Source organism: Solanum stenotomum, chromosome 3, assembly GCF_019186545.1.
Source record: "Solanum stenotomum isolate F172 chromosome 3, ASM1918654v1, whole genome shotgun sequence".
NCBI lineage: Eukaryota > Viridiplantae > Streptophyta > Magnoliopsida > Solanales > Solanaceae > Solanum > Solanum stenotomum.
The window spans coordinates 1,800,437-1,826,328 of record NC_064284.1 but is presented as its reverse complement, the minus strand read 5'-3'; the positions used below and the strand labels follow the sequence as shown (position 1 = coordinate 1,826,328).

General features: G+C 33.6%; 1 protein-coding gene across 2 annotated transcripts; it reads right to left on the bottom strand.

Annotated features, from left to right (window-relative positions):
* Positions 1–26: 26 nt before the first annotated feature.
* Positions 27–11,287, bottom strand: LOC125857921 (uncharacterized). Of its 2 annotated transcripts, XR_007445704.1 has the most exons (13): positions 10,750–11,287; positions 8,477–8,703; positions 7,254–7,321; positions 5,887–5,961; positions 5,376–5,725; positions 5,100–5,168; positions 4,902–4,990; positions 1,978–4,065; positions 1,420–1,497; positions 1,164–1,275; positions 614–664; positions 342–492; positions 27–267 (listed from the first exon to the last, which is right to left on the bottom strand). XR_007445704.1 is itself a non-coding variant. In XM_049537576.1 (12 exons), the coding sequence occupies exons 1-12, from the start codon at positions 11,119–11,121 to the stop codon at positions 439–441; spliced, it is 3,633 nt and encodes a 1,210-aa protein (XP_049393533.1). In that variant the 5' UTR covers positions 11,122–11,287; the 3' UTR covers positions 27–438. The 2 variants fall into 2 exon arrangements, 1 of the variants encoding a protein (XP_049393533.1); XM_049537576.1 differs by having other exon boundaries at positions 27–492.
* Between the last annotated feature and the right edge of the window lie 14,605 nt (positions 11,288–25,892).

Below are 25,892 nucleotides of genomic sequence, written 5' to 3'. Positions count from 1 at the left end.
CTAATGCACGACATTTTGTATCAAAATTTGGTAAAGGTTCATGAACATCACTATGAAGACAAAACTATGGAAAACTTGCCCTTGGGGCGATTTTACAATAACAAGTCAACACTTCGAAAAAAATTTACACAAAAATGTACTGGGCAACAATCCCATCTAAAGAATGGAAAAAAGGAAACCAAAAATAGGCACTCTACAAGTCTATTTACGCCCAGGAAACTGTGACTCCAAATCTTCTAGTAACCACCTTCACCCTGTTTGCGTTGCTCCAACTATAACTTGACGTCTTCTGTCAATTCTTGTGGTCACTATCATTATTTCATCTATAAATCGGACAGAGCATTTTCTGCTGGCTTCTCCAGTAAACTACGATTCCTGAGCACTCTGGTTCCCCAACAGAGGAAAGAAGAGCTAGAACTTAGAAGTCAATCTTTCTGGTTACCGGTCTCTGGCATATGAAACAGCAAAGTCTTTGATCATCTGCTTCAAATACTGCGCAACAAGTTGAAGCATTCAGAATTTGTACAGGAAAAGAAGAAAACTAGGACAAGAAAGAAAGAAGAACTTGGGGAAGTGAAGCAATAAGGTTCAAAAGTGATGGTCTGATAAGTACCTTCAATTCCTCATGAAGCACAATAAATATTTTCTTCAATCTTACATGTCTCTGCAGTTTTTAAATCGTAATTCAATGAGTCAGAGATCCCAACGAAAATACAATATCAATAGATCACCTAAGGCACATGGGGAAGTGGACAGATACATCTGACAAACCAGCTAAAGGAGTTAAATGAAAGAGTAAAGGGTTATCCAAATAAACGGGACTACATAAAAAAATGTGTCTCCAGAGTGCATTGAAACTATTTCGACCATGAAAGCGTAAAAGGTTATCCAAGTTAACAGTACTACCCAAAAAATGTGTCTCCAGAGTGCATTGAAACTATTCCGACCACTAGGCTCTGTTATCCAGAAATAGCTTGCAGAAAAGGCACTTAACACTTGCATCCAAAAGCATTGAGAAAAATGCAGGGGAGGATTTTTGAACTAGTGCACTAGAGCTGGTTTCACATTAAGAGACATAATAGACAACCCACATAGGAAATTGTTGGAGTACAGTTTCCAACTTCTTATCCATGATTACAAAAACATATTGAGAGGAAACTTACTGGTCCACATTTGCGATAAGAATCTTTTAACTGTCCCAACATGTCATAGAATCTTTTTGTGTCTCTTCCTTTAGAAACATCAAGCTCCTTCCCGAGTTTAATGAACTCATTCCTAAATAATTGATCCCAATCTTTATTAGAAAAACTAAAACTGAAAATAAACTGTTTGAAAGAGGTGTTTGTTAAACAAGTCTAGAAGAAATAATCTCCATGGAACTTTGAGAAATCAGCATATTTTCCTGTTCTTGCAACAAACCTGTAGGACTCCAATATTTTGTTTATCGAGCAATAACTATCATACTTTTCCCGATACTCCTGCACATACTCTTCATACCTGAAACAAGGAGAACCTGACATGAGTAACATCAAGAATAAAGGTCTTTAGCAAAAAAAGATGACCATGAAGTGAAGTACACAAAGCATTAATTACATCAACACAACATGAGCTACATTTTTCAAGTGATGGTTTAAAGAACAAACGTCTCAAAATAATGAAGATGATCTGAATTCTGAAGTATCCAATGTATTTACTACTCTTTCTTTATCAGTAAAAGGGTAACTTTGTATAAATAGTAACAAATGCATTTACTACTTGAACCCTAGATGTGTGTACTCTCTCTTTTTTCAGCGAGGGTTCCAAAAACAAGTTTTCAACAATGAACACCACTTGAAGTATCCAATGCATTTGACACTAGAACACTACATTTGTGTACCCTATTTTATGTATTAATTTAAATGCAAGGAGTATGCCTGTATGTTTCAACAAGCCCCAAAATGTTTACTCCACCAGAGAAGTAAATGTTAGAAAACTTACTGGGCAAAATTCTCTATTGGTCCCTTCAGTTCTGGTTCCTCCTTTTCATACTTGGAGTACGAACTCATCTCATCAGGAGAACACTCTTGCATCCTTTGACCTTCACAGCTCCCCAGCAAAGAAGCATCCTTATGCCTATCATTGATCTCAGCAGCCAAACTGGACTTTTGCCCTTTGTTCTGCTTGACCGATGGAGGAAGTACACTCTGTTTTAGATCATGTTGTTCTCGTGTACCAACAGACGATTTTCTGCGGTTGTCTGCATGGACGTCCTGACCAGTCCCTAAGCTCCCTTCTTCTTCAATTTGCCTACTACTATGCATGTCCACTGGTTGATTATATTGGGACCCAATATCGTTCTGATTAATTCTAGGGCGGTGCTGTTGAGGCTGAGGTTGTGCAACCTTTTGGTGAGATCTTGAAAAATCTTCAGCGTGCCATTCAGGGGTCCTCCTCTTAGATAAGCCATCCGGAGTGCCAGAATGCACAGAGCTCAACTGGAGAGGAGATGATCTTCTTAAGTCTGCTACAGTCTTATCAACAGTTCTTCCTTTACTTGACTCAAAATTCCAATAATCTGAACTTGATGGTCTATTCTCCCCTTTAAATGAACTTTTCCTCTCAACCTGCTTTTTCGAACCAGCTGTTTCCTGTGTTGGAGGCTCCCGAAGTTCTCCCAACTCCAAGTCTGAGAGCTCTCTTTGAAGCATGTGCCCACGCCCATTAATGAAAGAAGATTTCCCCGTATTACCCATATTATCCTTTGGAGAATTTCCTGGCAGTGGGCTATCATACTTATTGAGGTTTGAATCAACTGATGTTCTATGCTGGTCCCCAACACCATCTTTCGGATTTTTTCTTTCCCTTTTATCACTAACAATGCCGTATTCATCTTGTGAATCTTTACTAACCTTGTCTCTCTGTAAGGGGAACCCTTCATTCATTTGAAGGCTTCTTTCAGTGTACTTGGCAGTATGCCCTGAGCTTTCACCTTGTTTAATTGGCCTCTCAGAACCACTGGGAGTTTTGCCCCTTGCAGAGAAATCAACAGATCTCCGGTCTGGCTGCAAAAATTCAGAAGCAGACTTTCGAGACATGGCCTGATTGTAACTTTTTTGTGAACCAAAATCCCCAGCAGCATCTCTGGAAGTTCTGTCATCCTTATCAGGAGATAAGTGTGAACTCTCCACAAAAGTAGAGTTCCTACCCCCAGAACTTTGTTGCTGAATAGGATTTTGAGTTTTTACTCTCTTATGCTTGTCACCTTTATCAACTGAGTGTTTTTCATCACGCACTCTTTTAGTTTTACTTTTTTGAGATTTTTGGACGCTATGAGACGGCTCACGCTTGAAGCTATCCTTGTCAATGCTTTCAATTTCACTAGAATGGTTTTGGTAACTAACATTTTCTGCTTCACGAGGAAGCTTGCCCATTTGGACCTCACGTTGTTTATGCGCATGCCAATCAGCTGAAAAAGGTCTGATCTCTTTAACAGGTTTTTCATCATCTCTCATAGGACCTAAGTCAGGAATAACATCCATTTCAGCTACTTGGCCACCGTCAGGCAAGTCCTTCTCAATATCCACAATATCAACAACATTAAGATCTTCAATCTCACCCACCTCAAATTGACCTGGCTCAAAGTCCAAAGTTCCACATTGAAGCTGTTCAGAAGCTTGCAGTTTATGATTTGTCTCTTTGTCATCATCACTCATGATATCGACATCCTCATCAGATGCCTCCTTACTATTAGAAGAAGCATCACTTTCACTGTCACTGCTACTCCCACTGGCCACGCTTTTACTTTGGCTTCTACTCTGACTTCCACTATCGCTTCCACTATCACTGCTCTCACTATCACTAGAGCTAGAGCTAGAGCTATTAGCCTGCCCTTCACTTCGATCAGGTGAAAGATGGAGGATATCAATGTTTTCAATGGCATCACATGCTTCTTGAGGTTTAGAATCACTCACTGCCCCCTCTTCCAACTCACCACTATCAGTTTTTGGAACTAAGACTGTCTGCGGAGCAGGTAGTTGGTCAAATTTATGAGGGGCAGATGATGGCTGACAATGATCTTCAGGAGAACTGTTAGGAGAAACAAACATCAACGCAAAGGAAATTTTCAGTTAAGACAGAATCAAGCATTTCAATCAATGCGCAAATCTTTTCAGAAAATGTTTCTCCTATCAAGGACATAGTAGAGCTAGTACTATGGTACTCGGCAGCACCAACATAGAAGATATACATTAGAATTATGTTAGCACAAGTTTAGTTTACCAACAGTTTACACATGAAATATTTAAAGAAATCAGAAAGTGGATTACTTTAGCTTATCTATTAATTATGTTTTCCTATTTCACTGTAGCAGTTATTAGCAGTAATAAGGTTATTCCTTCACTTTCCCATTTCAATAGTAGTCAGAAGTTATTTCCTTGTTATTAGGTGGGCGGTTAATCCACCAGTGGTGTATTTAAACTTAGTTGAATTCAATGGAAAGATACGCAGAAAACTGTTCCAGTTTTTGTGTACTTTAACTAGAGAGATTGCAGGTTCTCTGTGTTAGCATCATACCATTTAAATTGGAAATCAAAAGAAGGGTGAATTCAGAAGTACATGTTAACCTTTGTAACATTAAAAACATGTATTTGCTTGCTCCTTGATTGTTTTAGCTCAAAATGGAGGGAAAATGTTGTGGTCTTTTTGTTTAATAGTATCATTTCGCTTTGTTTAGCATCATTTCACAAACGTCTTCTATGCTTTTCTCTGGTCGAAAGTCCCTTGCTCCTACAGGTATACTTATGGAGAATTCAATTTGACTATGTGTGCTAAATGTAGATCAGCTTTGTCTCTGACAGATACTAGTTGGATTCAAATTGAAGAGACAAAAAACAAAATAACAAACAGCCTGAAGAAACTTGTACCTTCCACTTTCAGGGGCAGGTTTCGGGAAACTTTTTATATCCACTTCCGGTTTCAAGAAGTATCTTCCTGGAGCTTGGTATATAGCAATCTGCCACCACAAGTTAATGTGTAAAACATTATAACTATAGTATCACAGACATGCCTTCACTTCTCTTTGCTTTTTTCAGCAGAATTACAACAAAGCATGTACCATTTACCTTTTTTATAATGGGCTCAATTTGTTTGGCTGAGTTCGGGAGCGTGTCTCCAACAGCTTTTTCCAGTGCCTAAGAACCCAGAAGATATTTCAAGGGCAAGAAATAAGAAGCTGATGCAGTATAGAGATATACTTAAGAATTTACCAAGTACTCCATGTCAAAAAAAGAGCAATAAGCCAAAGGGAAAAGAATCTCTTTGTTCTAAACTTACACTCCACCTCCTACCCAGATAGCCAGCTAAATTAACAAAAGGTCCAATTCAGTTCACATGCTTACCTTAAGACTAATTCCCTTGGACTGGTTCTCCATAAGTAGAGAAATCAACATGCTACGCAGATCAGTAGACGTTGTGCCTGTATGACTTTTACGTCCTACTTTATCTTGTACAGAACTTGTGATTGCCTTGCCAGGAATTTCTTTGTCAGAGCTAGTAGCTTTAATTATTGTTTGAGTGGGTATCATATCGTCCACAACAATTTGGCCCTTCAAGAGATTGACATTGCCAAATGGAGATGCTGGAGCACCAGATGGTTCAGGTGGAGATGATAAAGGAGAAGCAGAAGGCTTTCCCTTTGAATTTGTTGTTGCAGACAAGCCAGATTTGTACGCAGATCCGTAAGATCCCCCTGCAATTCATAAAGTTCAATGAAAAGATAGGAAGCGTAACACCACCAAAACAATGAAATTATATTCAAGTCCTCTCTTTCCAACACCTGGACATGAAATATACCGACTGGACTGCGAGCAGAAAACATAAGAAACTTCTACACTTCAGCTCCGAAATTACCTGGAGGTGGCTCTGCCTTCCGTTTTTTCAAAGGAGGCTCTTTCTTTTGCTTGAAATTCATCTTCCGTGGATTAGCTGAAAGAGACAAAGAGTTAAATTAACATTAAACTGCAACATCAGAAATTAAACATGCACAGCCATTATAGATCATCCATCTAGAGAACTGATGTTCTCCACAGTATCTGTTCAATAAACAAAAGACGCTCTCATTTTGTCTCTGCATTTCTGGTGTAATGAATTTTTTGTATAACTGAGTCAATATAGAGTTTTTGGAATCATTGTAAGTAGATAATCTTTAGGATTCACTAGATCTTTTGTAAGTCTGGCTTCCAGCACAATCTGTGCTGATAAATATATTGTTACCATTATCAAAAAAAAATAACAGACTCTCCAGAAGACGAGCATAAACATCATCTGCTTGACCATAGTGTTTAAGCTGCTGTTTTCATACGGTACTAACATTGTTTCTTCTTATCAGCCATTGTTTCACTGTTGTGATTAACTATTCCGTTTAAGCTGCTGTTTCGTAAGGTACTACAATTGATTCTACCACACAACAATGTTATCTGAATCCATGCAAAACTAAACGCAAACATCAAAGACAAGTTTAATGTTATAGCCACAACAAGTAGCATGAGCACTTCTACCACACCAAGAATGACTGCCAATATGCCACTATTAGGACCTCATATTTCTTTCCTTACTCACATTTAATTCATTGATTATACCAAGTTGGTGTGAGAAATATGTATAAAGCAAACTCAACAACAGTTCTCAAACAAGTTATCCCAATCATCTAACCAAAGGTCCCACAAGAATTCTTTCCCTACACCATAAAAAGCACGAGAAAAGAAAAAGATATCCTTATTATACTAATATCTCTTTCACGACTATGGAACGATCTCCTTCTTCTTTCATTCCATGTAAGCTAAAAAATACATAATGATTATCAGACCTTTCATACTAGAACACCATCAAAACTATCTTCTCGTCGCCTCAATTTTTCCTCTTCCGCTTGTAAATAAAAGTATAAAATGGGATACCAGATGCCTTCCTCTCTCCTATACAAATGCACACCCATCAAATCCTGAGACTTTTGTACTGTAGCTTTATCCTCAAATAGATACCAGAAGCATTTCTACTTCAGGTTTATACTTCATCCAATTTGCAGAAAAAATTATCAACTAAGAACAATCTACAAGGCCTTTTTTTCGGCTTTTGAGAAGATAAAAAGTTCATTCCATAAATGTACAAGAAAATGATTGACTCCTAAGTAAAACTTAAGAGTAATCTACCAAACCTTAGCCAAGGTAAATTAGAAAAGTGATTATCAAATGCTTAATTTCAATGTTCAAGATGATGCATACCTTCAGGCGCAGCTATTACCCTCGTCTGACCCTTCATAGATGGATTGGCATGGTCCAAAACAATGGCTCTGTTTTAGAAATGCAATAATATTACTATACATGAAGAACAGAATACAAATACCAGTAAGATGTAAGCAACAGTAGAATCTTTCCTTATTTAACTAGTAATCTCTCTGTTTCAATTTGTTTGGTCTATTTTGACTTAGCACGGAGTTTAAGAAAGTAAAGAAGAATTGAATCTTGTGGTCTAAAATTAAAGATATGTCAAATGTACCAAAATGTCCTTTAATCTTGTAGTCTTAAACAAGTCATGTGGGAAGTTGAAATTAAGGAATTGCTAAAAAAGGAAATGGTCATTCTTTTTGAAAGGACAAAAGGAAAGTAGGTCAAACGTATTGAAACGGAGGGAGTATGGAACTTTTCCAAAGGATCGGAAAAGCCTTAATATTTTTACTCAGCATTTCACAATCAAAAAGCAATATTGTTAAAGGCTCACTTGAGGCACGCATAAGCCCTCAAGCTAGGTACGAAATAGGTTAAGCACTACGTCTCACTTATGCCACGCTTTAGATCAGGTACCGAGGTGCTAAGACGTATGTCTCGTCACCATCAACCATAGGCTTCTTCTTAAAGTGAGCAACACTAAACAATAATTATTTCCTTTATCCATATAATTTTTTTCTGTTTATAGTTTATCGTTCTTGAATTTAAGTGTCTATATTTTTCATTTCTGTCTTAAAGCTCCAGGAAATTTCAGCACCTTTTCTTTCTACTTTTTGCTTTTGATAAAACTGCTGGGGAATCTGAGTGTGGATTTATCACAACAAAAGCTAATTCCTTTCAACAGCGCAAAAGTTTAACTGCGGATTAGAGATAGGAATGTTGTTACTACTTACTCCTAGTGTAGTGGTTTAAATTTCAATTAACTACACATTAGCAAGCTATTTAACAAAATTTAAGACAGGATCTTCCTCTCGTCAAGTAAATAAAAGTCTTAACAGAAAAATGCTTAAAATTTCATCCTCATTAAGCCCTTTTCTTCCCCTTTCCCCTCCCAAAAAAGTAAAAAGCACTCAACTTTATATATCTGAACATCAACAAAATGAGCACAATAATGTGGAAAAAAATAATATATCTAGCTATAATAATCAACCATTTGCATATGTCATCTAGAGTTAATAAATCCTTATCCAAAAAAAAAAAGAGTTGCGCAATAAACATACTTTCGTGATTTAAGCTTCTTCTCAGCTTCTTCTGACCGCATTTTAACATGGTTTGTAAATGATTCATCCAGAACACGTTGCACATTCAATTTTCGCCAAGCACCACCTGACTCGACAAGCAAACCATTTCCATCTTCACCACTTTGACGTTCTTCATAAATATCACATAGATCTCCCGGTTCACGCGAACATGTGAATCTGAAGTCTTTTCTACCAACATTAATGACCTGATGCAAGTTGTCCAAATCACATCCAATTATACTTAACCATAATAACAGTAATGTCCAGCATAAGTTTAAAATCAAGTCAATGGATGTCAAAAGTTCTTAATGAGGCACTCATACATGAAACTCGATGAGGAGCATAACTAAAGATGACAGAGCAAGTTTGATACTAAAGTTTATGTTAGAGAAGGAACAAGGATAAGTGACACTCCGGGAAAGCAAAGAATGGAATGTCTGTTCTAAAGAAGAAGGTTGCTTGATTATTCTTTTCAGGAGCAAGCCATAACGACTCTGTAGATCGCGAGAATGCATGTTCTGATGCTTGCATGGGCTCATCTGCTTCCAACAATCCAACAAAGTGAGTTTCACAGAAGGGAGGTTAGTGAGATCCCAACTCTGAGGAAAGAAAAGAAGCTCGACCGGTGACATTTCAGATGCAAGTTATGGACTTATGGTATAAAATTATGGTGCTGTAGTAAAAATCTAGGAAAGATAATCACTAAAATATACTCCCAGTCTATTCATTTTAGACTAACAAATACATGATGACAAATTAGAAGTATAGATCAGAAAACACTGGAAGCATAATGTTGTAAGTACTTTGATATGGACCCCTAAAGAAGCACATTTCCCGTTTCAAAAACTTTTAATTATATTGTCCAAACTTGGTTATTCTGTTTCTTTATTTTCCTATTCTGTTACATAGGAAATCTAATAAAGAAAGCACATAAATGAGGTAAGGATGCATAGCTTTCAAACAAAAGGCAAACTACGAACTACAACGGCGGCAAAGCCAGGAATCGATATAAGTTCAAGAAAGTAATAGGATCTCATAGTACCCTTCGGGGTGGCCCAGTGGTTTGAGCTTGGGACTTTCATGTTGGAGGTCTCAAGTTCGAAACCCCTTGCCAACAAAAAGCAAGGGTTTTGCCTTTTGGGTCGAACTCATCGCACCAGGCTTGCCTGGTGCGGGTTACCTCTCCTATGTGGTTCGCGAGCTATTGCATAGGAGCGGGGGTTTTATCCTGTGTGCACACAAAGGGTAGCGGTTGCGGGTTTCCCTTGTCATAAAAAATAAAAAAATAAAAAAATAATAGGATCTCATAGTTGGGATTTAAACTTGTAACGTAAAGCAACTTTAGAATCCCTTTTACTACTACACGGGAATTTTCCTTTTTGTAAAAGGGGATTTAATGTTTATATATAACCAAAAAATATATTTTATCCTTTTAACACATTATAATTTTTCGATGACGGGTCCAATTGACCGCTCTGCCCCTGCTTTGAAGTCTTATTGTTCGGATAAGTAGGTAATCTACAAGTCTTATGCTTGCAGATAGACATAGATATTAACTTGCAGCAGTTGCTAGAGGTTTAAAATGCTAAAAGTTTTTTTGCTGCACACCTGCAGTATAATGTTAGTATTCCATTTTCATGTCAAGAGACCTAAGAAGCAAAAACTTAACTTGGACATAGAAGCCATCATCTTTCTCATTTAGAGGTAAAGGTGCGGAAGGAAAAGAAAACAACCGAGGGACCCGAATCTGACCTAAATGGGAATGACATGAAAAGTCTTTTTCAAAACCTAGCATTAAGGGCGTTACGAAGCGAGGACTTTCCTTTAGCTACTGGCCCAAACAAAAGAGATTAGCCACTTGATCCCTTCATGTCGGGAGGAGGAGGAGAAGATAAGGACAACTTTCTTTCTTCCATTCCCATGGCAAAGTTTAAGCCGAAAATAAACAAATGTTTGTTTGCGATCTCCCATGTTCTCCGTTGCATTAGAAGTGGTATCTAGCTAAGCACATGTTCAACAAAACCAACTTATAGGTAAGGCCCGAAAAAAAAAAATAGAAAGCCATCTAACAACAAATAAATATGTTGCACACAGATCTGTAAAACAAGTTATTCATTTCTTTTCATTGTTGTTACAGCCCTCTGAATCTAAAATCTCTCCGTGCAGTAGCAGACATGAGGTTGAAGTCCAATTCAAGCTCTTTACCTAGATATCAGACTCAAATGCAAAATAAAAACAAACAAAAAACTCACATTTCCATCGGAATTAGCATTGGCATCAAACTTGATCCTGGCTGCACCGCCCTCAGTTTCCAGTCGCTTGATCTCCTCCACTAGGTCTGGCGCCAGCCGAATAATCATGGCATAATTCAAACGATTTCCAGTAACGAGGCTAAAAGTCTCCTCGACTCCATTAGAGGGAGCAGAGGAGGTAGGACAGGAGGTCATATTGCGGTTGCGCGGTGCAGCAGCTCCACTACCAACTGGAAGCCGGCCAGAAGGCGAAGGAGATGCCCTGTGGAAAGGCGGTGGTTGGAACGGTGACTGGATGTTGCGCTTCCCGACGCCGCCACCACGGCCGGCGCCTCCGCCGCCACGGCCTAGCTTCCCGGAACCTCCGTACATTACGTTCGGGTCCTGAATGGTAAGTGGCGAGTGGAATTGACAGAAGAGGGAATCGGAACTTTGAGATACAGAGAATACCCAGCGAAAGGGGGAGCCGTCGACGAAATTCTCTAATTTGGGTTTACCGGTTTTGTTTTTTAACGTGGGCCCATGGCTCTCTTACTCGAATTTACATTACATTTAGATAAAATCGATAACTCGTTTCAAATTGAGAACCATATAAGGGAAAAAACTGTTCATAGGCCTATTTGAAAAGACACTTTATAGGGAAAAAAAAAAGAAGACAGTTTATAGTTCATAGTTTATACTTTATTGGGAACTTTCGGATATAATCACTCAAAAACAGCTTAATTATGTTTCATATCTATAGTTTGCTAAATACGATTCGTAGTTACATATTATAGGGAAGAGAGTGACGAGCGAGATTGGGAGAGGGAGGAGAGAAGCGAGAGAGAGAGAGCAGAGAGTGGGAGAGGAGTGAATTGTATATGTATGTCAAATAGATAATTGTATATATGTAACTGGTATACATATGTATTTGTATATCTAGCGATCGACATTGGGAGAAGGAGGAGAGAGGCGAGCGACAGAGGGAATAATTTGTATAATTCACATCTCGTTTGTAAAATTCGCGAGTACATTTGTATAATTCGTTTGTTTTTGTATAATTGAGTAATATAAAATCTGAAATTATACAAATATGATTAAAAAAAACCGAAATAACGAATTGATACAAACATAAAGGGAAAAGAATCTGAAAAATACTCCAACTTTGACCGAAGTTGTTTTTACGATACCAAACTTTATGGATGACATTTTACCCTCTGGACTATTTAATAGTGTATTTTAAAGGTATATATGTGTCCACGTGGACATCATAAATCATCATAAATATTGCATAAATAGTAACGTGTCCACGTGGGCACATATATACCTTTAAAATCCATTATTAAATAGTGCAGGGGGTAAAAAGTCATTTCCAAAGTTTGGTATCGTTAAAGCAATTTCGATCAAAGTTCGGATATATTTCAGACCTTTTTCCCAAACTTACATATGAACTTTAAACAATTATAAAAATTATATTATATAAGATCCGAAAACTACACGTTTGTACAAACTTAAAAAAGTTATACACAAAACGATTGAATGTATATGGTAATAAAACTGAAAAATCAAAGGAAATCATGGCATAAATAAATACAAACCATCGTATACAAATACAAATTAAACGAAGAGTTATTAGTTGCGAATTTTACAAATGTAGTGAATTATACAAACGTGACTAATTATACAAACTCAAAGTCAGCCCATGTAATTAATGGTTAATGTTAGTTGTGAGTGATAATTATAGCAAACTATAGCTATAATGACTAATTACGTAGTATATTTTTTATTTTTATTACGTAGTATAAGCTTGCTTAACCGCATAATTTTCCCTACTTTATATTACTAATAGAATTAAGTATTTTTACATATTTATCTTGACAAAAAGTAATTACAGTGCTCAATTTTGCAATTTTGTAACTTTGATATACATTATTGTAAGTGACTTGTAATATTATAAGTAATAGTATGATTCATTTTGTTTTTTAACACTTATAAAAGGTGTATAATCATAATAAAGATCAAGAAATATATTCAAAAAGTGAGATTTACGGAAGATGATGTTAGTTCTATGCATGAGTTTCCTATTAAGAAAATATATGTGGCAATGAAGGATACACATCAAAAAATCCAATGGAGCAGAATCATATCTAATTATGAAGGATCACAAATAGAAAATCATATATGAACCACAATGTGTCCATTGTGATGCATGAACGGAAATTACTAATCATCTATTTTTTGAGTGTCCTTACAGTACAAAAATTTGGTCTAGTTTGCTGGTGTGGATAGGTGCTTCAAGACAAGTTATGTCATAGCAAGAATTAAGAACTTGAATGGGCATGCACAAATGTCAAGAGCAAAGGAGCTTTAGCAGCCATATACAAGATGTGTCTAGCAGCAGTTGTGTACCATGTTTGGATAGAGAGAAATCAAAGAATTTATCAAGCAAAGATCAATCACAAGGAGTGGTAATTGATTATGGTGTTTTGATGTAGTCGGAGATAGTTTTTTTGCATATTATTTCATTGTTATGTCAGAGTAGTTCTTGAAATTGTACAAGAATAACTATTTGGTAATGAAAATTCATTTAAAAATAAACGGGTGTGAATAATGAACATATAGGTTATTTTTTTAAATTAACATATTCTATTTTCAATAAGATTTTCAACTTTTGCTTGTTTCTCTTTAATTTATTGTATTTTTTTTTCTTCTATCATTCCACTTAATGTTACTAGTTTATGTTATATTATTTTTTGTTTTAAGAGATAACGAGTTTCCACCATTATTTCTTATATTTCTTGTTGCAAGGGATAACGAGTTATTATCCCTTTGATTTTCAAACTCTCATTTTATATTGTAACTTTGTAAGTTGTAGTTTACATTTTATTACAACAAAAAGTTTAGTATAAATCCATTTTTGTTTTTTTCATTCTACATGCTTCTAGATTTTTAATAGTATGTGTTTTTTCCATGTTTCCCAAAAGTTTTACTTTTGTTTTCTATTTTTGCACAATGTTTGACAAATATTATAAAAATCGTTTTTTTAATTCTTTCTCGTTCAATGATTACCTCGGCTTTCAATATCAAATCTATTTTATGCCATTTTCTCTTCTATGCATTTAATAGTTTTCAATATCAAATATCTTCTGTCTTTTTTAGTTGTGTTCAAAAGGGGAGTAATATTTAAACTTAAGTTAAAGATAAAAAAAGAAGGGTAATAAACAATGCTAACATTTTCTTTTATTTATGGACAAATTACTTAAGTACACAACATTACTTTACCTATTCTCAATATTTCCCTACTCTTTTATTAAACTACAAAAATCCCTTATTTTCCCCCAATTCAACTTAATCGGATACTTTATTAGTTTAAGTATCCGCCCGTTATTAATTAAAGTATCCGTGCCAACAACTTAATAATTTAAGTATCCGCGCTGCTACATTATGTATCCGAAAGACACTAAAAAAGGGATTTTTGGTAATTAATGAAAGAGTAGGGATAGGAAGTAATTTCTTTCTTATACGGGGTGATTTGCCTAATTTTTAATTTATTTATTTAAATGTAGCAATTGGGCCATTTTGTTATTATGAGAAAAGGGACACAGTTTGAAAAGCCCAGCCCAGAAGTGGCTGGCCCAGGAACGAAATCAACAATTTATTATTTTTTAACTTATTTAACGTAGAACAACTTTTTCACATGTAGCAAACATAAAAATCATATTTGTATATTATAGCTATTGTTTGCATAATTGCGCTCCATAACAGATTTTATGTTTGCTATGGAGCTTTTGATTTGTATAATGTGCTAGATACATTCAATTTATATACAAATTGTTCAGTTTTGTATAAATTTATTTATACAATTGGATAATTTGTATATCAAATGTTTCAGTTTTTCTTTATGTGTGTATATGTATACAGTCATGTTCGTCTTTAATTATGATAATTGCGTTTGTATATTAGATGCTATTTGTATATGTATACGTGTTGTCCATTGTGTATGTACATATAGTTGTAATTTGTATATGTATGTGTTCTTTGTATAAGTGTATATGTGAAATCTATATGCAAATCTCTCTCTCTCTCTTGCTTTATACAACACAAATTATACATTGTAGTTTGTATAATTTGTGTTTGTATAAAGCGAGAAAGAAAGAAAAACAAAAGAGAACTGGGGAGGGAAAGATATGTATTTATATAATTATAAGTGTATAGGACGAAAATATATGTATATGTATTTGTATATACACTTTTCTCTCACTTTATACAAACACAAACACATTTTATACATTTGTATACCGAATGGATAATTGTATACCGAAAATAACTAATTGTATATCGAACCAGATGACAAAAAAATGGGATGTTTGCTGCGAATTACAAATAAAATAAACTATGACTATAACATTTAATTTGAATTAATAATTTGTTATTTCATACAATTTTTCCTTTAACTTACATTTATTATTTTTTAACTTATTTTAAGTCTATCATATTGTATAACTCATATATAGGTAAACTATATTGTATAGTCATTGTATATTTTCTATGACTTTTGAAAAGCTATATTTTACAATCATTATATACTTTCTATGATTTTTGGCTATTTTTATTTAAATAAAAATATATCTATATTTACTATAAATTAATTATAAACCATTTTTTTTTGGGCCTGTAAGGAGCCCCTGATCTTTTCTGGATTGTCAAACATGGGTCAAGCTTACTTTCGTTCTTTTTCTTTCCATCGGCCCACTTCAAAGTTCAAACTCCCGCTTCTTTCCTTAACCTAAAATTATTACACTGTTGATTGACCATTGAGCATAAACTTAAGAGTTTTTAACGGCCATTATTTAAAGTTGAAGGGTAATTTTTTTTATATAAACTAAAGTATTTCGATTATCTAAGTTTCAATTCTAAATAATCAAATGTGTGTGAATTTTCTATTTAAACTATCATTAATATTTTATTGAAACATACCTTAATTATCAAGTTCACTTTTTCTATCCGAACGCATAATGATATTTCATATGTGAACAACTGATAGTTGAGTTGTATTTTGATTCGATAAACATTTAGTCATAATTCAGATATAAAGATCACATTTTACGATTCATCTATGAAACTCAAAAAATTGACTCAACTCAACTTAACATGAATTTACCAAGTTGCCCCCACATTGGCCGAACCTTTGACAGCAACACAGTGGTCACTCACGAAACCCCACCCACGAACCGTGTTGTCCCTTCGTGGTTCGTGGTTGCAACTCACATTAAGGAGCCTTGACCTACGGAGGCCATCCACGGGGCGTGGAAGGACCTACGGGGCGTAGGTCACACCATTTTTGACATTTTGCTCTTTTGGGGCAGCCTTGGGGTTAGGCTTTAGGGTCCTCCTCAAGGACCCCTAGGGTGGTCCTTGGGGAGTCGTAGCTTGACGTTTAGCCCCTAAACCCCTCAACCTAAGCCCGGGACAACAGTTTACACCCTTAAACCTTACATCAACTCCAACACACACTCGTTAGGCTTTAGTTTTACCTATTCGTTTTACGGGTCATTACACTAAATGACGTGTTTTATTTATATAATTTTTTTTATCTAAATGAAATATTTGGAATATGTCAAGTGTCTTATTTATAAGAGCAATATTGTCTGGATGAGTTGTTTGGATTACATTAAAGTATAACTTACATAAATGACTATAGTTTTAGGGTTATTAGATTGAAATAGCTAAAAGTATCATATTTTAAAAAAAATAGCTACAGTTTGAGTTAAAAAATAGCCGAATTCCATAAACATTTCTTTTTTTTTAATACAAAAATACATTCAAAATAAATTCCCACTAAATGAGGTCAGTTAATGTAACTGACAAGGCTATTTTTCAGCCCTTAAACTCACTAATTTGGCACTTTAAAAAATGTAACTGACCTATACCTTCTAGGATTCTGATAAGTTGAAAAATAGAAAATATGTTCCTTCTGTCTTCTTCATTTCACGCCTAAAACAAAAATACAATTCCATGGCTACTATCACAGTTTTGATCCGGTATTCCGGAAAATGAAGCGAAGAGAATTGCTATGTAGAATATAGCATTGACGGGATAGTGTTAAAGGAATATGCTTCATATTCTGATTTAGTTGATTTGATTTCAGTACAATTGAACGTCGATCTTACAAAAAAGTGTATGAAAATCAAATACATTGTCGAAGGTAACGACACGCCTATGGAAATACATAATGACATGGGTGTGCGCGTATATGTTCAGTTGAAAAAGATCAACACTCAATTTGGAGTATATCTCTTGTGTGTAAGTATTTTCGATATTGATATAGTATATTCTGATTCTGAAGAAACTTATATTGAAGGTGCTGTGTTGCAACTTGAATACAATCAAGAATTAATTGGTAAAAATGATACATTACCAATTGTCCCAACGTTTGGCGATCAACCAGTAGATGCATTTGATGGTGGAAATGATTTAATAATTACGAACAGATCGCAAAAGGAGATAATGGTGGATCAGATATACATGGATAAGTCGATATTGAAGGATGTGATGGAAAAGTATTCAATAGAAAAAGGATTTAAATTCTTGGTGGAGAGGTCAAACTCTATTAGGTAAATTATTGTTAAATTTGTTTCATTTTAAGTGTATTGAGTTATGTTTGCAGATGCAAAGCAAAACTAACAAAAAAATATAAATTGATTCGCAGCTATACTCTTGTATGTCAATCTAAAGAATGCACATGGTTGATGAAAGCGTCAAGTATTAACAAATCGAAGATGTTCAGAATTAGAGTTTTTAACTCTGAACATACATGTCCTTTAAAGGATGGGGTGCATTCAGATTGTCGTGCAACAAGTGGATTGATTGGAGGAATAATCGCACCTAAATTGAGAAATCACAAGAGAAAGTACACTCCAAATGATATCAGGGATGCCGTTAGATTGGACTTGGGTATTGATATTAACTATATGTTGGCATGGCGAGCAAAAGAGAAGGCATTAGAATCGATAATGGGGCAACCAACCGTGTCTTATGGGAAGCTACCTAAATACTTGTATGCCTTGGATAAGACGTACCCTGGTTCACCTATACCCATTTATGTAATCACGTATGTCGTTTTCAACATTTGCAACACATATTTCGCTTCCAACTTGAGCATATGTGGCATAAATTTCAGGAATTTTTGAATTGAACAGACAATCAACAGTAGTGTATCTGTAGTGACTATTGATGTTGTACTTACTTTTTTTACGCAAATAATATAGAACCACATCAATATGCTGTAAAAAATAATAATCAATAAATGTATGTGCACATCTTATAAATAGAAACAATACCTTTTACATATATATATTCATATTTTTACCTCATCATTTAGAAGTTGTTTATCATAAGACAGAGAGTAGAACCAATTCTTGTTTGATATCAGATGAATACCCAAATCCATATCAACCACCGATTCTATGCATACATACAAGGCAACACATTCAAATAGAAGATGCACTGACACAAAATAAATTTGATGCAAAAAATAATCTGAAAAGTATCCACATATTCAGTAAAGTACCATTTAACTACAGTCATTTTCAAAAAAATAGAATGACAACATAACCCCAAATACACTAGAAGGTATTCAATGTGTGAAAGTATGCCACACTAAAGGTATGCCATAGTATAATACATTGGAAGGTATATCCTCCACATAACCTTTCTTGTTTGACTTACTGTACATTAGAATGATATTGCTTACAAGTTACAACTGACAACATACACGAAAAGCCATTGAATAGCATGCTAGACAGCAATCACATGTACAAGTACATAAATATTTCGCGAGTAGTTGCATTAATGAGATTGATGTACTCCCACATACATCAGCTTAACAAAATAAGGATCTACTAAGCCACATATAAATGACACAATAAAAAATAATCCAAGCTCTATTAAAATGTAATTACTATGTAAAACTATGCACCAGAAAAAATCTTATGTGCCAGAACATAATGCAAAATGGTTACACCAATAAACATTGCATGCAAGTTGAATACATTACAAGTTGAACACTAACTACAATCCTACATCCAGATTGCTTGCAATTTCTAATGCTCATATCAAAAGAAGATTATATGTTCAGTTAAAAGAAGCACTTCAGCATTCATATTAATATAGAGCTATAATAACAGCATCCCCACTAAAGTCCTACAAGTGGGGTTTGAGGAGGTTAGTATATACATAAACATTACCACTAAGCTCAAAAAATTAATATGAGCAAAGAAACCAAGACAAAATACTACAAAGGCACCTACTCTAAAATTTTCAGTTCCCGATACTTCAGTTTCAAATTGTATATTCTCCACCTAACCTTTCTTGTTCGAATTACAGTACACTGCAGGTATATATGTATACACTTATTCTACATCACAAAAAAATTAAAAAATATACATAACTCTAGTTCTTCCTCACTCCTTTCTTCTTGTTCTTCATTAACTATATGATTTCCAATCATGCCCCGAACAACATGTTTGACTTTCCTCCTCTTGTCAATTTTTGTTTCATCCACTTTCATTATTGACCCTTCTTTCCTTTTAGAAGAACCCGACCTTACTAATTCATCATTCAAATCCAATGATGTAGGGATATTAAGAAATTTCGATTTCTTCTCTATCTCCATCGCAACAATGGAGCCTGAAATTTGTGATTACATTTGAGTTATACACAAATCAAACGAGGGTATTCCCACCATGCAATTATTGGGATAATATGTACCTCTTGTGATCCTCCTTGGAGTATTTGTTTCCGACATTGCAATATTGAAAACAACCTTCAACTTCAACATTAGAAATAAATATAAATGTATAGCTATATAAGACTTTCAAAGAAAAAAAATAGAAAAAAATAAGAATTTGAGAAACCTGTAGGATCTAAACAACAGATAAAACTCCGAAAATCAAGCAATGTCGTTGATTGAAAGGATCCGGGCGAAGAGACTGATTTTGTGGATACTTTGAAGAGGTGAAGTTGATTTAGGAGTAATGTTTGTGATTTGAGGATAAAGATTTGATTTGGGATAATGAATGAAAGCTGAAAAAATGGGAGTAGGTAAGAGAGAAGTGTGAACAGAGGGAAAACAAAATTTAGGCGTGTGAAATTGTATAAAATAATTTTAGGCGTGTTAAATTGTATTTGCTATTTATTAATTAAATATAACCATAAAATATAAATAAAGTATACTATAGCTATATTATTTTAATATGAGATGTAGTTTGCCATTTTCTGTAGTTTTTTCCTACATTAAATGTCTTACTTACAGATGGTTATAAAAAATATTTTTTCATGTCATTGATTATTTTTTATAATTATAAAATAGTATATAATATTACATTATTTTTTCTCTTCCAATGAGTTGAAGACCACTTTCAATTCCCTAATTATATGTTCATGGCCACATTTAATTTGAAATTCATAAAAAATGATTACATGACCACATTTAATGATCATATATTTTGAAATTATTTTAATTTGATTAAGGCTAACTCATAAGGTTTGATATAATCATCTTAGATAAGGAAAACGTTTATCAAACACACGTCCAATAATAATGTCATGCTTCTATTTGATCTAACTTTATCGGTATCATGTGTTAATATCAGGCCAATAAATATACGATATGCATTTGAAATATATATACACACATTACTTAAACTATAATTGCATAATATATATTTTCCTCCATCAAATCATTTAATTAAAATAAGTTATGTTCATTGAGTGTATACACTCGATATCAAGAAATATATACGTTGTATTTCACACCATCTAATTCTAACATGGATGTGGCCCCCAAATTCGTGTTTCTTATGCTCTTTATATTGGCGGCATCACAAATACTTTACTATCAACTCATTCAAGCGTATTGATTATGCAAAAATGACAAATCTATTATAAATTGATGAGTTTTCTATATTGGCGGCATCACAAATACTTTACTATCAACTCATTCAAGCATATTCATTATGCAAAAATGACAAATCTATTATAAATTGATGAGTACCAGGGGCAATCTCTCTTAAAGCATATTTGCACATAATTTTGGTGCAAGCTTTCTCAAGAAAAGGCAAAAAAGTATATATACTAGCGACTGGGAAGTTATTCATTCATATTAAGTTTACATGATGACCTATGATAGACCTGGTACTAATGATTGTGTATAAGAAAAAATCACAAATTACAATTGAACCTCCAATTTATTGGTTCAAAAAATTGTTGAATTGAAGTGTTCCCATCTCAGATTCCATACAGATTTAATGACAACAAATCGTGTAGCATATGGAAAGTCCAACTTCAAAAATTGACAAAGATCATCTATGTTACCGCTGGTTTCACAACTTAATATATCTACAAAATATATTTGATAAATTTTGTTATTTGGACTCGTTGTGCCTATTTTTTCTTTTTCTATAGAAGCACATAATACAATGGCTCAAGAGGTATCACGAAACATGACTTTATCGAATAAATTTGATAAATATGTATATATAATTAAAAGACAATAAAAACGCTAGAATATATTATTTCTGAAGAGATTATTTTCAAAACAAAAATGTAGTCCGAAAGAATATTATAGTATACGAGAAGGTGACATTGCTTGCTAAAAAATCCGTATATAAGAAAGAGATAGTAATAAATTGATTAACTGCAACAAATAAAACACACTAAAAAGAGCAAGCAAAAAAAGTGAAATAAATAAATAAAAATAAGATAGATTATCGAGTTAACAACATTAAAATTCAATAGTTTTATTAAACTCGATAACTATAATTAAAATTGCATATTTTGCCTCTCCTTCATAGATCGCTTTACACTAACCATCTTCTGTCTCTCCCGAGATTGAGACACACGAATCTTCTTCTCTCTCTTCTTGTTCTCTTTCTCCTCAAGTTTCTCCTCTTCTTTATCCTTTCCCTCAAATACTTCTACATCCCTAAAATCAATAAGGTTTACATCCCGAAAATCAACAAGTCGTCTTGCTGTTGTTGTTGACATGATTGTGTAATGGAAAAACACCCAACAATGACAAAGAAGAGTAATAAACTTAGATTGAAAATATGTAATAACGCATCCCTATTTATAATAATAAATACTAACAAACCAAATTAAATTAGAACTAGAATTCCTTAACTAACAAATTATAATTAAACACAATTAACTAAATAACATAAATAACAAATCCTAAACTGTTTAGAAATCCTATAATTTTTAATATGTGTTTTTTCCATGTTTCCCAAAAGTTTTACTTTTGTTTTCTATTTTTGCACAATGTTTGACGAATATTATAAAAATCGTTTTCTTAATTCTTTCTCGCTCAATCATTATCTCGGCTTTCAATATCAAGTCTATTTTATGCCATTTTCTCTTCTATGCATTTTTTCTCTATTATGGATTTCAATGTGGTTTTCATGCTCAAACTCTAGATTTCTATTTGTTTTTTTTTTAATGAAAATCTAGTACGATTTTGATATGTCATTCTGTATTGCTTCCCAAGATAGGATGAATATTGAAATATTAATTCTATTTTATGCTATTTTCTCATCTATGTAGTTTGAAAAGGCCAGCCCAAAAGTGGCTTGCCCAGGAACGAAATCAACAATTTATTATTTTTTTAACTTGTTTAACTCACCATTATAATTTTTGTATAACTTACATAAATCTCATAGGGTAAGAACCTAAATTTTTCCCTCCATTATTTTTTAACTTGTTTAACTCACCATTATAATTTTTATATAACTTACATAAATCTCATAGTGTAAGAACCAAAATTTTTCCCTCCAATAGATATAGTGTGTAAGAATTGTTCACGCATCGATACAATGATCCTGCTTTCCGAATCTGTGATGCATTAACATATATTCACGTCGTGATGTGTGAATGTGAAGGTCTTACACCCACACATCATTAGAGGTGTTTATATTTACATATATTTGGTTGAATTATTATTATCATCATCATCATTATTCCTTTTCTCGTTGTTGTTCTTTACTTCTTTCTTTTTTCATGATCAATTAATCATTAAAGTTTTAAAGTTTGATTGATTTAAAAAATTAGATGTACTCCAAACATGAATCATTTCAAGTGAATTATATATCAAAAGACTTAATATATCGAAAAAATTTCATATCTAAAATTTAAGACAACTTAGAGGTGATTTTGAGTTGATCGAGATTGAACAATCAGTTTATACTTCATGTATGGTTAAACTATATTATGCTTTTTAAGTCTATCATATTGTATAGGTAAGTTATATTGTATAGTCATTCTATATTTTCTATGACTTTTGACAAACTATATTATATAATCATTATATACTTGCTATGACTTTTGGCTAGTTTTTTGTAAACAAAAATATATCTATATTTAATATAAATTATGAACAACTTTCACATATAGCAAACATAAAAATCATATTTGTATGCTATAACTATAGTTTGCATAATTGAGCTCCATAGCAAATATAAATATGTATATTTCGCTATACATATACAAAAGAAAACAGTTGTATAATTTGTTTCTGTTTCGGTATACATATACAAAAGATCAATTGTATAATTTGTGTTTGTATAAAGCGAGAAAGAGAGAAAGACAAAAGAAAACTGGGCAGCAGAAGATCGTATTTGTATGATCCTAAGTGTATAGGACGAAAAATATATGCATTTGTATTTGTATATACAATTTTCTCTCGCTTTATACAAACACAAACACAATGTATACATTTGTGTTTGTATAAAGTGAGAGAGGCGAGTGAGAGTGGCGAGCGAGATCTGGGAGAGGGGAACAAAAATATATGTATATATATAATTTTCTCTCGCTTTATACAAACACAAACACATTTTATACATTTGTGTTTGTATAAAAGCGAGAGAGGCGAGGGAGATTGCCAGCGAGAACGAGAGTGGCGAGCGAGATTCACCAAGAGAGAGGCGAAATATCAACAGTTTGTTATGGGGTACAATTAAATCAAACTATGTTTATAACATTTAATTTGAATTAATAATTTGTTATTATATACAATTTCCCCATTAATTAAATATATATATATATATGTTATACAATATTATGGTTTGGATGTCCATTACACCAAGGAGTTATTCTCACCCATTATCTCCATTACTTTCCTCCATTATGAAGATAACCATAACCTCCATAACCTCTAACTTTATAACCATTATTCTAACCTTTCACTTTCATAACCTCCTCCATTATATTCATGTTAATGTCATGTTTATGACTAACCTTTTGTATGCCTCTATGTTACACTATAAATAGAGGCATAAGGGTTCATATTGTAGATACTTGAAGACTTGGAATAATAAGAAAAGCTTTCATCTCTTTTCTCCCTATTTCTATTACTTTCATCTTCTATATTTCATATCTTATTTTGCTTTAGTTTTACAACACGTTATCAGCACGATTGTTCTACCATTGCAGGATTGAAGCAAAATAAATAAAAGGAGGTAAAATAATTGTGTTTATTTTTCTCTCGGGAGCAAGGTAAATTATTATGGAATCTATTTTATATATTACTTGTGAACAAGGTGAATGATTAATATTATTGTTACTGTGCATTTTTTCACCTATGACTATATATACTTTCCTTTGTATGTGAAACTTATTATATATTTTATTTATGATTATGCTCACTGTTTTGGTTATTACATAAGCTTTTATTTTTTTTTGTTTTGTGTGTGAAATATTTTGGGTTCACACGAAAACTGAAAAAGGGGTGGTGGTAGTGAACACTTTTATTTTAGTGTGATTAGAACTATTATTTTCTTAGTATGCAATTGATTCTTTGATTTATAACGGTAATTCACTAGCTTAATTATTGTGCACCAAACATAATATAATATAATATAATGTTATATGTAACTCTCTGTTTTGACAATTTAAGATATTAGTACATACTTTGTTGAGAATATTTTTATTGTGTTTCTTTTGTTCTATATTTATTTGTGCATGTTAATCACAAAGTAACAATATTGTTTTAAGGCTCAATGGTGAGTCCTATTATATTTGGCTTATTATGTCATTGATTGAGGCTAAGACGAAGAATTCAAATCCTATCGCACCAAGAGGGTAATACATCGGGTGAGAGTCTTGGTGCATCATGATAGTAAAATGTTGTGTTGGGTCCCAACAAATAATAACCTAAAATGCCTTCTTATGGGTAAGACGTTGGGTTCAAGTCCCAACGTTATATAATGACGATGAAATGATGACTGAGCAAATTGATATGCTCTTGATAAAAGTCATGAAATTTTTCCGATTGATTTGCTCCATTCTCTTATGTGAATGTGGTAGCGGGATATAATGTGTCTGAAAATGACAAGTGGTTAAATGTATTAAAAGGAAGAACATTATGGGTTCTTAATATGGTCCTTCAAATGTGAACGTAATTTTTGACCATCAAAGTGGTATGAAAGGTTATTGGTCACATTGGGTTGGTGCAACCCAATTTGAAAGTTTTGTAAATCCTCCATCAAAATAAAGAAATACAAAGTGGTAGTACATTTAGTACTTTTAAAGTGATGTTGAGGTGGGTCATATAAACTTGATAATGTCAAAGTATGACTAATAAAAATTTATGGAGTATGTACAAATGGTTATGGTCATTACTTGAAGAGAATGTGACTTGTGTTCTTATGGATAAGAACATGTTCATGTATTGTTGGATAAATGTCACATCTCATCTCTACGGGAGGTTTGAGAGATTGAAAAGGAATGGTTTGACATAAATGGTCATTTAGTCATATACTTTAAATACTACTCAAATATTGTGGTATGTTAAATTATGAACTATTGAAGGACAAAAGAAAGAAATATTTTTCCTATAAAGATTGTGGCTATGACCAAAATAAATATTGTTGTGTGGCAACACAAATTTGTCATTGATTGTCAAGAAATATGTCTTGCATGTGATAATTTTAACCATGACAATAATAATAATTTTCACCTTAAAGGAGATGGTCACCATAAGAATGGTTGTGTGAAATTTGTGGCAGTACACAAGATTAATTGAGAGTTCCGAAAGGGCTAATTTGTTATTATCCGGAGGAATGAAATTGTTCATAATATTGGGGTTGTAGTAAAGTCTCAAAAGAAACTTT